This window comes from Macrobrachium nipponense, chromosome 36 (genome assembly GCF_015104395.2).
Source record: "Macrobrachium nipponense isolate FS-2020 chromosome 36, ASM1510439v2, whole genome shotgun sequence".
NCBI lineage: Eukaryota > Metazoa > Arthropoda > Malacostraca > Decapoda > Palaemonidae > Macrobrachium > Macrobrachium nipponense.
In genome coordinates this window covers 49,537,749-49,550,467 of record NC_087220.1, presented here as the reverse complement: position 1 = coordinate 49,550,467, position 12,719 = coordinate 49,537,749, and the positions used below count along the sequence as shown (strand labels likewise).

At 37.9% G+C, this 12,719-nt stretch overlaps 1 protein-coding gene across 1 annotated transcript in view; it reads left to right on the top strand.

Moving 5' to 3' along the window:
• LOC135203620 (E3 ubiquitin-protein ligase RAD18-like) overlaps positions 1-7,541 on the top strand; it is a 48,637-nt gene extending 41,096 nt beyond the window's left edge. Inside the window, exons 11-13 of the mRNA XM_064233451.1 lie at positions 3,681-4,355; positions 6,067-6,311; positions 6,793-7,541. Coding sequence (XP_064089521.1) covers positions 3,681-4,355; positions 6,067-6,311; positions 6,793-6,903 — 1,031 coding nt within the window. The 3' untranslated portion in view covers positions 6,904-7,541. The remainder of the gene's footprint in view (positions 1-3,680; positions 4,356-6,066; positions 6,312-6,792) is intronic.
• The last annotated feature ends 5,178 nt before the right edge of the window (positions 7,542-12,719 follow it).

The window sequence follows — 12,719 nt, the reverse complement described above, 5'->3', positions numbered from 1 at the left end:
GGATGTATGTAAGTCGTCTAAACCTATAGAGAAGCAGAGGTTCAAGATGGAGACACCTCAGTCAGTTCTGGGGGCCTTAAGACCCGGAGATTGGATGGTATCACTCGACCTCCAGGACGCCTACTTTCACGTCCCGATACATCCCCAATCGATGAAGTACCTTCGGTTCGTATTGAAAGGGAAGGTCTTTCAATTCAGGGCTCTTTGTTTCGGACTGAGTACGGCCCCTTTTATCTTCACCATCTTAATGAAGAACGTGGCGAGGTGGCTCCATCTTTCCAACATCAGAATCCTAGCGTCTATCTGGACGACTGGCTCATACGAGCCTCCTCGCAGACCCGGTGCCTGAAGGACTTACAAACGACTCTGTCTTTAGCTGCGTCCCTGGGACTTCTGGTGAACTTCGAAAAGTCACATCTGACCCAACACAGTCCATCGTGTATCTGGGGATTCAGATGGATTCAGTGGCTTTTCGGGCTTTTCCGTCCCAGGAACGTCAGCAAACAGGGCATAGAAAAAGTGTCGGCCTTTCTTCTAGGGGAAGGATTCATGCTCGGTGAGGGAATGGATGAGTCTGCTGGGGACCATTTCCTCGCTGGAGAAGTTTGTTTCCCTGGGGAGGCTACACCTCCGACCTCTTCAGTTCTTTCTGTCAGACAGCTGGACAGAAAAGAACAACTTCGACATGAAGTTAAGCATCTCGGAAGAGGTGAAGAACCATCTAAGATGGTGGCTCGATCCGTGGAAGCTGTCAGAGGGCATATCCCTCAAGCTTCAGAACCCCGACCTAGTGTTGTTCTCCGACGCGTCATCCACGGGGTGGGAGCAAATCTAGGGGGTGGGAGGAAGTGTCAAGTACCTGGAGAGGGGAACGGGTAACCTGGCATATCAACTTCAAAGAGCTGGCAGCGGTTCAATTAGCGCTCCAGTTCTTCCAGAACAAAGTCTCCCGTCGTGTAGTTCAAGTCAACTCGGACAACACCACAGCCCTGGCATACTTGAAGAAACAAGGAGGAACACACTCTCGCTCCCTGTTTACTCTAGCGAAAGAGATCCTACTTTGGGCAAAGGAGAGAGAAGTCACAATATTGACAAGATTCATTGCCGGAGTCGAGAACGTCCGGGCAGATCTCCTCAGTCGACAAGGACAGTTATTGCCGACAGAGTGGACTCTCAATCAAGAAGTATGCCAGGAACTGTGGGGTCTTTGGGGATGCCCCTTAGTGGACATCTTGCACATCAAGGACGGCGAGACTTCCTCTGTATTGCTCCCCGGTTCTCGATCCGGGAGCAGTAGCAGTAGACGCCCTTCTATGGGATTGGACGGGCCTGGATCTCTACGCTTTTCCCCCCTTCAAGATCCTGGGGGAGGTGATGAGAAAATTTGCAGCTTCGGAGGGGACGAGGTTGACTTTAATCGCCCCCTTTTGGCCCGCAGCGATCTGGTTACACGAGGTGATGTTCTACCTAGTGGATTTATCCGAGATCTCTTCCGTTAAGGAGAGATCTACTCAAACAGCCCACTTCGAGAAGGTACCACAAAAACCTCTCCGCTCTGAGTCTGACTGCGTTCAGACTATCCAAAAGTTGGCCAGAGCGAGAGGTTTTTCAAAATCAGTGGCTAAAGCTATCGCCACCGCGAGGAGACCATCATCAATCGCGGTTTACCAATCGAAGTGGGCAGCCTTTAGAAGTTGGTGTAAGAGAAAAGGAGTTTTCCTCTACCACTACCTCTGTGAGCCAGATCGCCGACTTCTTGCTTTATCTGAAACAAGATCTGAAGTTGGCAGTGTCAACTATTAAAGGCTACAGAAGCGTCCTATCTGTAGTTTTTCGCCATAGAGGTCTTGACCTCGCTAACAACAAGGATCTCCATGATCTATTGAGATCTTTCGAGACGACCAAGGTACCACTACCGAAGCTACCTTCGTGGAACCTGGATGTGGTCCTCAAATATTTAATGTCAAATCGCTTTGAACCTCTTTCCTCTTCGTCTCTACGAGATTTGACGAAGAAAACTGTATTCCTAACTGCTCTGGCGACGGCGAAGAGAGTTAGCGAAATACAGGCTATCAGCAAACACGTCGGTTTCAAAGGGCATAATGCAGTCCTGCTCTTTGAGTATGTCGTTTCTGGCCAAAAACGAAAACCCTTCCAATCCGTGGCCTAGAACATTCGAGATCAAGGGTATGGCAGAGATCATTGGTCAAGAGCCAGAAAGAGTCCTGTGTCCTGTTAGGGCTCTTAGAGAGTATATTCGTAGAACGAAGGATTGCCGAGGTTCTGCGGAGAACTTATGGTGTTCGGTCAAGAGACCAAACATGCCCATGTCCAAGAATGCACTGGCATTCTTTTTAAGAAACACCATTAAAGAGGCGCACGCTTCTTGCAAAGACAGCGACTTGAAGATACTAAAAGTTAATGCGCACGAAGTAAGGGCTATTTCGACCTCAATAGCCTTTCAGAAAAACATGGCTCTTAAAGACATTTTAAGTGCTACTTTTTGGAGGAGTAACTCAGTGTTCGCCTCGCACTACCTACGGGAGGTGAGAACGACCTATGAAAGCTGTTACTCTCTCGGACCATACGTCGCCGCAGACACTATTTTGGGGGCAGGAGGTAGCACTCATCCTTTCCCATAGAAAAGGGTAGGTGAGTTTTTAATATTTGTATGTTTATGGTTGTAGGGTCGGCTGCCGAGTACAGTCGTCCCTTCCTTTAGCCTTTGGTATATGGGAGTTTGTTGTTAGGCTAACTTAGGTGGTGGTTTTTGCCTCGTTGCCCTCAGAAGTATGGTCATGGTCTAGTCACATTGTGGTCCCGTCCCCGTTGACAGATCATCTAGAGCGCACCAACTACACAGGTCACTACCTTGTTGGTAACTCTAGTAAAGCAGAAGCAGGCTTGGGTGACAGTAATCACGAAGTCAGCTATGCTAACAGGTAAGGAACCAAGATGTCAATCATATACATTTATATGTTTCCTAAAATCCTTTTTCTGTCTCTCCCACCGCCAAAGGTGGGATTCAGCTATATATATATCTGACAGGTAAGTTTCATGAACAAAATGATATTGTTAAGATACAATAAAGTTTGTTCATACTTACCTGGCAGATATATATATTTTTAGTACCCACCCACCTCCCCTCAGGAGACAGTGGAGATAGAAATCTGATAGAAAATGGGAATGGTTCCTGATACCCGCCTCCCAGCGGCGGGAATGGGTACTAACCACCCTAACTCCCACTACGTGTGTCGTAAGTTTTAGAAATTCTGTCGGACTTCAGAGAATACAGCTATATATATATCTGCCAGGTAAGTATGAACAAACTTTATTGTATCTTAACAATATCATTTTTTTTTTTTTTTTTTTTTACCCACATTATATCAAGACATTATTATTAAAAGTACAGTCAGTCCCCGGTCATCTGTGGGGTGCTGATAGCGAAAACAGCCATTAATCGAAATTCAGCGATTTATGGCGCCGATAACTGGTTAATGGGGCCAGCACTATCTGCACCATAACCGTAAATTGGCGTGTTATGGTTCCTTAAATAGCTGATTTTATGGTGCTAGAGAAGCACCATTAACCGAGTCTGCCGATGACTGGGGACTGCCTGTAACAGGTGTGTATGACTGAGTTTTTGAGCTTTGTAAAAATATATATTTCTTTGTTTTTAGTGAAGAAGAATGACAATCATTTTGCAAAACTTATTGCTGATGTCAAGAAGAGGCGAGAAGAAGGTAAGAAGAAAAAGCTGAAAGAACCAATTGAGGAAGAGCAACATGAAGAGAAAGTAATGTATACTCCCGGCACAAGCAAAGCAAAGTCACGTCCGGGTTCAAAAAGTAAAACGCAATCAAATCATCATCTTTCGGGTAGTGATAATGAGAGTGACGGTGATAGCTCCAAAAAAAAGACTGCTACAGGAGTTGTAGCAACAAAATCCATATTAAACTTTTTCCAAAATTCCCCCAAGAAAAGTAGCCAGTCTGCTTCTGAAAAGTCAGGTAGCTCGAATCACATCATTGAAAAGTTGCCAGATAATTTAATGATTACTGATGATGATGATGATTTTTTCTCTGAAAATTTTGTTGAGACCAATGATAGCAAGTCACTGCCTTCTGAAAGCAATGACTTCCCTTTGCTTAAAAGTGAGGCCAGTGCAGAAGAACTTAAAGTTAATGGGTGTGCCGCTCACATTAAACTGGAGATGGAAGAGACTATGAAATGCAGTCCTGATATTTTTAGTGCAAGTCCTACACATTCCGATTGTAGTGATGACAGTGTAAGTCTTTTGAAGGATCAAGAAGGAGAAGTGGAGGACATACTTCACAGTGGACCAATAATAAAAGGTAAGTTCATGGAGTTAAAATGTGTTTCGAAGTTTGTATGCGTTCATAGGTCTTTTATCTTTAAATACGCAAGGTCTTATGGCAGTGCACTTTTTATATTCAGTCTTAGTAATGGCTATTTGTTACACACAGTAGCCCCTACAATAATGGAAAACACTACAGAAGAAGGATTTTGTTCCCTTGTTGTTAGGACCAAAATCCTTACCTTCATAAGATAATCAAGCATATAGTAACCTGTTTCCATTCTAAGTCAAAGCAAATTCCTTTTCTATTTTAATTAGTAAAGTTGGGAGAAAAATCTTTGTAAATATCCTCACATCATTCACCTTCCAATATTAGATTTTATATGAGTAACTTACCAGATAATTACATAGCTATAGGTTCCACTTACAAACTGTAGCCATGTAATTATCGGTAAGTATATATAAAACTCTTTATTATAAAAATTTATGCAATTATTTGGTAAGTATACACAAAACTTTATTGCATTATAAAAATGCCATTTTATTTTTTGTTTATGTCAGTTGGCTGATTGTGCATTTGAGTCTATCAACGTGACCACTCTTGTCAAGTAGATACTACAATAGAGTTGTATAGAGTATTTTTCTATTGAATTTTATGCAGATTTGAGTTACTTTAAGCGTGAAGTGAATAAACAGATAACAGACACATTTTTTAGTTATTGTAACCATAAAATTGGTGTGGTAAAAAAAAAAAAAAAAAATTAATTAAAAAAAAACTGACTGAATGCTAACTTAAGGCCTTGATGAATAAAGAAACTTCACCTTTTTTCTCCATATCATAGCTTTCTCTTAGAAGACCCTTTCAGTGTTTTACAAAACCATTTTGACCTCCATTTGACCTGGTTACAAGTAATGATTTTATTGTAAAACAAGTTTTTTATGCAAAAAAAAAAAAAATTAAATGGATCCATTTTGTTGCTATCCAACCACTCCATCTTGTCATTGAATGGCTAAAAACTCCTCAGTTCAGCCCCATTGTAAGTCATAGTTCGGAAGACACAAAAAGAGATTTGAAGTACAGGCAGTCCCCGGCTTAGGATGTGTTTGGGTTACGACGTTGCGAGGTTAAGGTGCTTCTCAATTGTATTCATCAGACATTATTTCCAGGGTTACGACGCCTACAACGCTGATCTGGCAGGTGAAATATGACACTAAAAATGCAGTTTACGTAGTTTTCAATGCACCCAAAGCATTAAAAGTAAGGTTTTCTTAGGATTTTTTACGATGTTCCGGCTCATGATGATTTTCGGCTTACAATGCGTCTCAAGAACGGAACCCCCGTCGTAACCCAGGGACTGCCTGTATACAGTATCTGGATATGCCAAAGACTATGATTGCAGAGTGATTACGAGCAGTGGATATATATGGAAACATTTTGTTTTTTAGTTACTAGCGTGCTAACTTGTTTTTTCTAAATTATGTTTAGTATATCCCTATAGCCTTTGGACTACTGCTCCTCCTTGCAGCTTGTGATATTGATTTAATGTAAAGTAAAGTGATTTTCTTAATTAGTCATTACCCACAGCAGTAGGGTTATATTGATGCTGTTAAAAACCTGTACGTACATGATCATGTGTATCTCTGTGTGTATTTTGCATTTATTCATAAGTAAAGATTCTGTCCTTGAATTATTTGCTTGTGTTTACATTTGATTCTAAGACCCCTGACATGACTTGCTAACATTCCAGAGGAAGCAGAAAATGAATCAGATGAGGAATTCATTCCTGGACGTCAGCCAGACTCTTGCCCTCTGGACTCACAGCCTGAGAGATCACCAAGCCCTGCAGTTGGAAAGAGAGTTACGAGACACAACAAGTCTTCATCTCAGACTCCACAACCTGACTTAAGTGAGTTAGGTCCAGAAACACAGGATCTGGAGTTGGATTCGCAGGGTGATCCAGAGTACCAGCCATCGCAGATGTCGGATGATTTAGTAAGTGTGTTTTGCATCTTTTTCAGTTATTTCCTACTGTACTAATTCAGGAAACTTCATGAACATAGAATTTGCAATGCAATGTGGAGGGTGAAAAGCAAATATCTGTTAAATTGTAGGTTGAATTCCAAGATTAGTTAAATGTTTAGGATGTTCTTGAATAATGATATGTTTTAACAGTAATAGTAAACCAATGGGAAGTGTTACTATATACAATAGCCTCTTTTATTTGATTGATTCCAACACATTAATCTTTGATCTTTTGTGTAAATCTGCAAACCAAAAATAATTTTGGCTTATATACAGATCATGAAATGCCTAAAAGTCTTAAACTTGCTTGATTCCATATGTTACTAAGGTAAGCATGTGTTGAAATATGTTCCTTGCAAACATATTTAACAGAAATTAACCATTAATATATCTAGGCTAAAAATATTTCCTGAGTGAACATTTGCTAATTATATTATGTATATATTTTTAGGATTCTCAGGATCTACTGCCTGTGACAAGAAAGTCTAGAAGAAACTCGAGAAAACGCCAAGGAAATGAAGAACCTGTAGAATTACCAAGGAGTCGTCGTAGGAAAAAATGAAGTTGATGTAAACGTATAGTTTCAATTATTGTCATGATATGTTGGTCAGAAACCAGGAACGGAAGTAGCTGTGGCTAAGTCACAAAGCTTCATGTAGCGGGGAGTGGTTTATTAATTCACAAAGGCTTGAAGAATTTGCAAAAGTCATGGCCTTTTAACCCCAAACCATTTTTGCTTTATACTAGTAAGAGTTAAATACAAAGTAGCTTTATTTTAAACCATTCATGAGAGTATGGCTAAGAGATTAATACTATTTTCATAAGTATCTGAGTCTGTATATCATTTACACTTCGCATCCTAGATTGTGGAATGTGTAAATGTAGCAAAAATGAAACTTTATTATTTTACTATATGGAAATTTTTCTCAACAATATACAGAAAGTGCAAGTTGGTAAAGTGCAAGTTGGTTAATCCTACAACATTTAATGTTTCATGTATAGTTGGGAATTGTTGGTATGCCTTGTTTAATTTGTGATATATATTGACTGAAGTGTAACTTAAATTTTTGTATTTATAGTTTTTAAACCTTATTTTATTTTAAATGTTTCGTTATAGTAATGATGCCTTCGTTTTCATCTCTATCACCGTCACTGCCTATAATGGCACTACCCATATATTTTTTTTTTTTTTTTTTTTTTTTTTTTTATGAATCATGGATCCCTCATGTGAATGATTGGGTTTTCAAATATTAGGTTGTCCATAAACACATTATCAAATACCCAGAATAGTACATCAGTTTAGGTTTAAAGTTACTAAATAGGAAAAAGTAAATGATTTTGTCTTGTTGAGAGTTTTAGATACATAAACGCCTTTGTAAGGTAGTCTCCCAGTGCTGGTCAGTAATTTTTATATTTTGAAGCCACTGTCTTCCAGTAAGTAAGAAATATTGGTACTTTACTAGAAGCTATGCTACTTCTGCTATTAGAGCTTTGGCATTCTAGTTTATAGTTATGTGATTTCACATGTCTTTGCTAATTTTGGTTTTTGTATACCAAAAGCAGACATTTACATTACAGTTCCGTCAATAATACTCCTCATAACCAGAGCAAATAATAATAATAAAAGTATTTGGATAGAAGACTATCTTTCTGCAATAATGTTGAAAGTAATACATACTTGTTTCACCTGCATTGAGTTTCTCATTTGTTTTTCTATTTGCCTTGTGATTTTCTTTTCATGTTAGGGCAAATAAAAATTGAACTGCCCAGTGTTTATTCAATTAACTTGAACATTTTAATTAGATTACACCTCAATTTAACTTCAGCTTACAATGAATTACTGTACTCAAGGAGGTTACATAATATCTGTTACAGGACTTATAGGTGGGGCATTTTTTACGTAGAATGAGTAGGAGGAAGCAAGAATGATCATCATCTCAAGACTTCAGATGATTTGTTGATAATGGAAGGATTTTGCAAATTTACTGCAGGTCTTCATTTAGTAATCATTTTGTCAAAGGTACAAATGTGTTGGATGTATCATTGCTTAAGGAGGTTAACTTGTAGAATTATTTGATTAGAAGCTGAAATTTGTGAAGTTTCATGAGATGCAGAATTTTCAGAGATGAATTTGGATGTAAATTGTTTGCAACTGTATCTTGCTAATTGCAAATAATCCAAGTTACTGATTGCAGGTGACCCATGCAAAAACCTGTGGGGCCTAAGCGGTTCTTCATCCTGTCATATTGCCAACGTCAACCGTCCAAACATGTAGATCTTTATCAGAACTTTATCTTTTTCATATACGTATATATTTTTTCACCCTTTTTTTAACGAAACGTCACATCAGGATTTTACATTTTTTGTGTTTTTGGTCTTGTTATAATTTGTACCCGTAATAGTAAGTCATATGGTATGCTGTGTGAATAGCTTTTTAATTTTATTTGAAGTATGTGTATGTGAAGGCTGACAAATTTTTCAGGGTGTATCATTATTGGATTAATGTATCAGTGTTGGATTAATAGCATGTTCTCACATAGGTCACAGTTTAGGTCAGGTTCTTGCAAAATCATCTTTAAACACTTTAAACACATTTGCTGGATGTTGAAAGGTGTCATTTATAGCTTGGAGTGGTATTTGTGATTTTTCTAGCAGACTTGAAGAGAATTGATAAAATTTTTTACCATTGTATTTATATTTTCTTAAGTGAAAGAACCTCTTTGGCATTAAGGTGTGACAATGGAATTATTATTAAGGTTATGAAGCACTTTACCAAAACCACTGAATCACATAGAAAGATTATGTGGCTTATCTCAGGGGTATATTTTAAATAACAAGTGACATGGTTCAGAAATCATGTAAAGCCATTGGTCCTGTTGCTAAATAACCACTGGTTCCATGTATTGTAAAAACACCAAACAAACAAGTACTCAATCACCTAAATAGGAAGTGGCTGAAAGTGATTAATAAGAAGTAAAAAATAGAAAACATTACTCTTTGGGGCTGAAAAGGTGGCAAAAAGAATCACAGTACTACTATCCACAGTGTTTCACAAGGCTGTTGTTATTGAGTGACCCTCATTTGTTGGGCAGTGCATTATCATGGATGTGTATACGTATTGCATCAGAGAAGTAATGATTTACTGTCTACATAATAGTCTGGTAAAATGATGTGTGTTGGGAATTTATGGTCAACTAATACATTATTGTTTTCATTGTTATATGAGTAGATCACGGTGTTATAATTGTATAGTATTTATATCATGTTTTCTCTGATTTTATTTTGAAATTTAGAAATTTAGAGAAATGAACCAAAAACACTAGTTATTTACTACTGGCAGCTTAAATGGTACGGAGTCAGGTACCATGAAGTAAATAGCAACTTACTTGGCCTCTTTTATGTTGATAGGAAGATAGATAAAGTACGTGGGTAAACTATGAAATAAGACAGTCCAAATATGGTAGCCAGACTTGAAAGAATGGAGTGTTTAGGCCTATACTCTGTTTTTTTCCATCTGTCCATCCGCCCGTAGTGGTCGCGCATGGTAACACTGCGTTTCGGGCTTTAAATAGTTACGCCATGTCTAAGTTTTAGGTAAATAAAAGGATATCTGGGTGTACATTTGCAACTGAAAAGTGTTTTAATAATTTACTCTATGCGAATTACACCTTTAATGTTCAAAATAGGATATTATTTAAAGCCCGGGACGCAGTGTTAACAAGCGCAAACACCACAGGCGGATGGACAGATGGAAAAAAGCAGAGTATAGTGGTGTGATAAAACTATGTGATAATAATAATTCAAATATATTATTATTATTAATAAGGCTTAGTTTTTCCAGACCTCTGGAGTCTTAAATTCAAATATACTAGTGGGTCAGCCCTATGAGGTAAACCTCTTAGTACTAGGAACTATATAATATATTGCATTGTAATGTGTTAATTTTCAAGTTGTAAATATGTTTTTATATCTTATTCTCTGCTATGATACAGTTGGCGGTTGATTAGATATCAATGATTTTCATTTTTTCAGGAAAAAGGGATATTCATATAGTAATTTTTCTCTTATATTATCTTGCATAGATAGCTCAGTATACCAGGGGCGTTAATAGATACATTCTTAGTGTATGAAGCTTCATAGTTAGTCATGAGATTGTTATGAGATGCATTTTTGTGTTGCTGGAAACACTATGTGCTACCAGTTTTATTATTGCACAGACTAACTAACCTGTGTCACAGTTGTAAGATGAGATACCTTTCAAGCCTGAAAAATAGGAAAGTTGTGGTATACAGTGTTTACATTTCTTGTATACAATTTATGGGCTTAGCACTTTTTGCATAAAGTGCAAATTTACTAACTTAATGCCAAAATTTATTTGTTGTCATGTGTTGTTACAACGTGCTAGATTAAGTTTAATTCTCGTCTTTAAATTTGCCTTCTAGTGTTGGTTTTTGTTTATTTTCTGCCATTTTCATCAGTTTATAGACATATCTTATGAAAATTATGTGGGTTAATGTATTCATGTATTTTATGGGTGGCATAACTTTGTAGTGAGAGAGTGATTATTATTATTATTATTTCGCAGTGGAATTGAACCCAGAAAATCCAGTGAAAGGCAAGGGCACTACCAACTGAACCACATAGATCTTAAAGTTGAAGTCTCAGTACTACTTATGTGCCTGAGGTATTATCTGGGCAGGCTACACACCATGTGTACCAGTGAGTTTTACCCAACTTCCCAATAAAGTGATCTAGTTGAAGGACATTTCACACAAATTACCTCATCTGAGTGAATATGAAGGAAATAACCAACACAAAATCACATGTACAATAGAAATAAATATCTAATTCACATCAGGATTGAACCCAGGAGTATCAAATGAAAAGAAGGGTGCTACCGGCTGACCATCATATGTTGCTGAATAACCACTGGTTCCATGCAACGTAAAAACACCATATAAACAAACAAACAAACATCATATGTTGTAAAAGAAACATTTCCCTTTCCTTTTTTCCCCTCAGGAGGCTTCTGATCAGTAGCAATAACTTTTGGGCTATCTGGGCTACAAAACTGCACAACCACTCTAGTAGGGAATATTGCTCAACTGTACAGGATATCGGTGATTTCACATATTGAGTAGGCTTTCTTGTAAAACTAGTGTAGATGGAGGAACTTGTCACATCCTGAAGGAGAGGGTGTGCGTGATTGTCAGGGTATGACCTGGTCATGAGGGAGGAGCACAGACTTATTGTCAGGATATCACCTAATTAGGATTGCCAGCAGGGTACGTAGGGGGCTGACCATCAAGGAGGAAGAAGGCTTAGCGCACATGAGTGGTGTTGATGTGTGAGTGTGGGGAGGGGAGGCAGTTTTATGTGTCTAAGGAAAGTCCATTCAGAGCTTCATAATTATTCAGTTTTCCATATTTTTAAGGCCATCTCATCTTCGTCAGTGTCCAGAAAAATTATTATGATTCCCATTGTTGTGATTGTCTAGTTTTTGGTGCTGGATCAAGTAGTGCTGCAGAAAAGTTTATGAAAACTAGTGTGGTTTATAATAACAGATTTTATTTGTTTGATGGGTGTTGTAATTTTGTAAAAACCTTTTCATTATGTTGATGTCATTTTTACATAATTATGTAAAATAATCTTCACCTTTCACATGAAGGTATTCATGGTTCCCGAAAGAACATTCCATTACAATTTATCATCTTGTTGACATCATTGTTTGTTGCGTGCTTTGATGAACTGTATTGCCTGCTATGAACTAGGTGTTCTAAGGCAAAAGATTTTTGGCATCTAGTTTTGTAAGTTCTATTGTAAATATTTAAATGCTGTATATAGATTTTATAATTTTGCAAAAATACATCCTTTGTGTAAAAGTGTCTTTCTGTATTAATCCTTTTCAGGTTGCTGTATAATTTCATGAAATTAACCATTTTTGTCTGTGATATTTTTCTTATTTCTGTACATCCAGCACATGGGGACTTCATACTCTCAGAGCTTTATGTTTTAAAAGTTTAGACAAAGTATGTTGTACATCAGAAATTTTTAAAGGAAATCCATGCCAGTGTCCAAGAGAAATTGTGAAACTGATTGACAATAATAGCGTTTCCATGTATGTCCCTGGTTTACGATGGGGGCTCCATTCTTGCGCCGCCTCACAAGCTGAAAACCATTGTTAATTGCAACATCATCAAAAATCCTAATAAAACTTTAATGTCAATACTTTGGGTGTGTTGAAAGCTATGTACGTAAACTGTATTTTATTGCATTTTTCTTAAAGAAACTTCAAATATTTATTTGTTCCGATACGTAATACAAACCCTTGGTCCTTTAACAATAGGAAAGGTAACTAGCGGCAGCTGGGTACGGTCG